This window comes from Entamoeba dispar, genomic scaffold, assembly GCF_000209125.1.
Source record: "Entamoeba dispar SAW760 scf_1105229460657 genomic scaffold, whole genome shotgun sequence".
NCBI lineage: Eukaryota > Evosea > Mastigamoebida > Endamoebidae > Entamoeba > Entamoeba dispar.
The window spans coordinates 1-2,242 of NW_001854302.1; the positions used below are offsets into that span (position 1 = coordinate 1).

Sequence of the window (2,242 nt, forward strand, 5' to 3'; positions counted from 1 at the left end):
AGTTCAGACATAAAGGTTTAAACATAAACAAAAAAGAAATAAAGAAATAATAAAGAAGAAAGAATAGAAGAAGAAAAATGTAAAACATAATAAAGAGAAGAAAATAGAAGTACTAAAGAATAAAGAATAAAAAGAAAGAAGAAGAAAAAGAAATAGAAATAGAAATATAAAAAACACTTGTATGATAACCACAGAATTTCATTAAAAATAACATAAACAATAAATAATATAAGAAATAACATTAATGCATAAAAAATTATATAGAAAGAAGAAAATAGAAACATATAGATAAAGAATAAAGAATAATAGAAATAAAGAAATAATAGGAAAGGAAAATAGGAATAGAAGAGATAAAGAAATAAAAAACAGAAGTAATAAGAAGAAGAGATAGTATAAAATAAAAAAGAAAGGAAAAGATAGAAATAAGAGAATAAGAAATAGGAGTAATAAATAATAAATATAAATAAAAAGTAAAGGATAATAATAAGAAAAGAAATAAGAAGAAATAGAAAATAAAAAAGAAGAAAAGAAGAAGATAAAATAGAAGAAGAAAAAGATAAAAGAATAAAGAGAAATAAGAGAAGAAGAAGAGATAGTAAAATAAAAAAATGATAATAAGAAAAAGAAATAAAAAAACAAGAAATAAGTAAGAATAAGAAAAGAACAAAAAGAGAAGTGAGAAATTGAAATTTTATCAACAAGAAATAATTGAAAAGAAATAAAATAAAAAGAAATAAAGATACATTTAAAAGGATTGTCAAATAAAAAGAAGGGTAAAAAAAGAAAAGAAAAGAAAGAGTAATCAGAGTGAAGAAAAGAATATAAAGATAAAATAAAAGAAAGTATATAAAATAAAGAATAAAAGAAAGAAAAGAAAGAAGATAAAAAATAATAAATAAGAAGAAAGTTAATAAAAAATAAAAGAATAAGAAAAAGGAGAACATAAATATTTTATAAAACATAATAAACAAATGAAAATACAACAAACAGTCTGTATTGAATAAATTAGTTGATCAAGAAGTGGTTTTATAAAAGTATACTTCAAATTAAATAAAAGAATAAATAAAAGAAAAGATAAAAGAATAAATCTTTAAAGGATAAATGAGGAAGAAAAATAGGATAAAGAAAAAATAAACATACGAAAAGAAGAAAGAAAATAATAATAAAAGAAAAGGAAATAGGAATAGTTGGTTTAAAGTAATAAATTAAGGAAAAAAAGAAGGAGAAAAATATAGAAAAGCAAGAAGATAAATAAAAGAGAGAAATAAGGAAACAAGAAATAGGAAAGACATAAGAAATAAAGAACATAAGAATAAAAGAAAAAAGAAAAAGATAGAAAAGAAAAAGAAGTAAAAAGGAAAGAAATAAGTAAGAGTAGATAAAGATTTAATTAATTGAAAATACACAGGTGAAATTACATCACAACGAACACTCTCTAATGAGACAATTGTATGATGTAATTGTATATGAATATAAACAGAACTAAGATAACCACAATAATTCAATAAGTCATTCAAGTTTATAACTAATATAATTTTTACCATTAATTCATATTGAAATAATATACAAAGTTAATTTAACAATCATAGTAACGATTAAAGAATAAACAAAATAATGATAATACGAGTAGAAATAGATTGAATTTAGGTTAATAAAAAGTCAAAAACAAACAAGGAGAAATGTATAGAAATCAAAAACATTAGTAAATACTAAAATTAACTTGATAACACATAGTATCATTCATAAGAAATAATAAATATATTTGATTTAATTTATAATCTGTATAAAAGTAAAGTAAAAAAAGAAATAGTTACAAATATTAAGTAAATGATGAAACAATAGAATGAACAATTCATTAATTTCAAATGATCAAATGAAATTACTTAATTGAATTTAATGAAATTTAAATTGAAATTATTCTGTTTTATTTTAATCTCAAATTCATTAACAATCATTATAAATATTTTATAATTTAAAATATCAGTTCACGAGATATATTGTCATTTTATTTCAAGTATAATAAAATATAGATTCTTAATTACAATATAAAATAATAATATAAGAACGAATGGTAAAATTTAAATTTTGCGATTTTGATGACGTGTCACCACGTGTGACTGCACAAGAGACTGGTATAAGTTATTACGAAGCGCCACGAGTCGCCACGTGGCGCAATCCAAAGGTCTAGTAAAGGTTATTTGTGTGATGACGTGGCACCACGTGTGACAAACCCCGAAGGTTA

The 2,242-nt window shown here is 21.0% G+C and overlaps 1 protein-coding gene across 1 annotated transcript, besides 12 other annotated features; it reads right to left on the minus strand.

The window, feature by feature from the left end:
• The first annotated feature begins 25 nt into the window (after positions 1–25).
• Positions 26–174: a microsatellite.
• Positions 175–205: 31 nt separating this feature from the next.
• Positions 206–366: a microsatellite.
• Positions 279–470: a microsatellite.
• A 15-nt stretch (positions 471–485) lies between these two features.
• Positions 486–591: a microsatellite.
• Positions 592–597: 6 nt separating this feature from the next.
• Positions 598–740: a microsatellite.
• Positions 741–764: 24 nt separating this feature from the next.
• Positions 765–934: a microsatellite.
• A 114-nt stretch (positions 935–1,048) lies between these two features.
• Positions 1,049–1,232: a microsatellite.
• Positions 1,122–1,305: a microsatellite.
• On the minus strand, positions 1,206–1,544 carry EDI_342900 (uncharacterized protein; the record flags this gene model as incomplete). Its single annotated transcript, XM_001737481.1, has 1 exon — positions 1,206–1,544. One exon carries the CDS (start codon positions 1,542–1,544, stop codon positions 1,206–1,208), a length of 339 nt encoding a protein of 112 aa, XP_001737533.1.
• Positions 1,309–1,365: a microsatellite.
• A 203-nt stretch (positions 1,545–1,747) lies between the features above and the next one.
• Positions 1,748–1,779: a sequence feature (AT_rich).
• A 174-nt stretch (positions 1,780–1,953) lies between these two features.
• Positions 1,954–1,981: a sequence feature (AT_rich).
• Positions 1,982–2,015: 34 nt separating this feature from the next.
• Positions 2,016–2,062: a sequence feature (AT_rich).
• Positions 2,063–2,242: the final 180 nt, after the last annotated feature.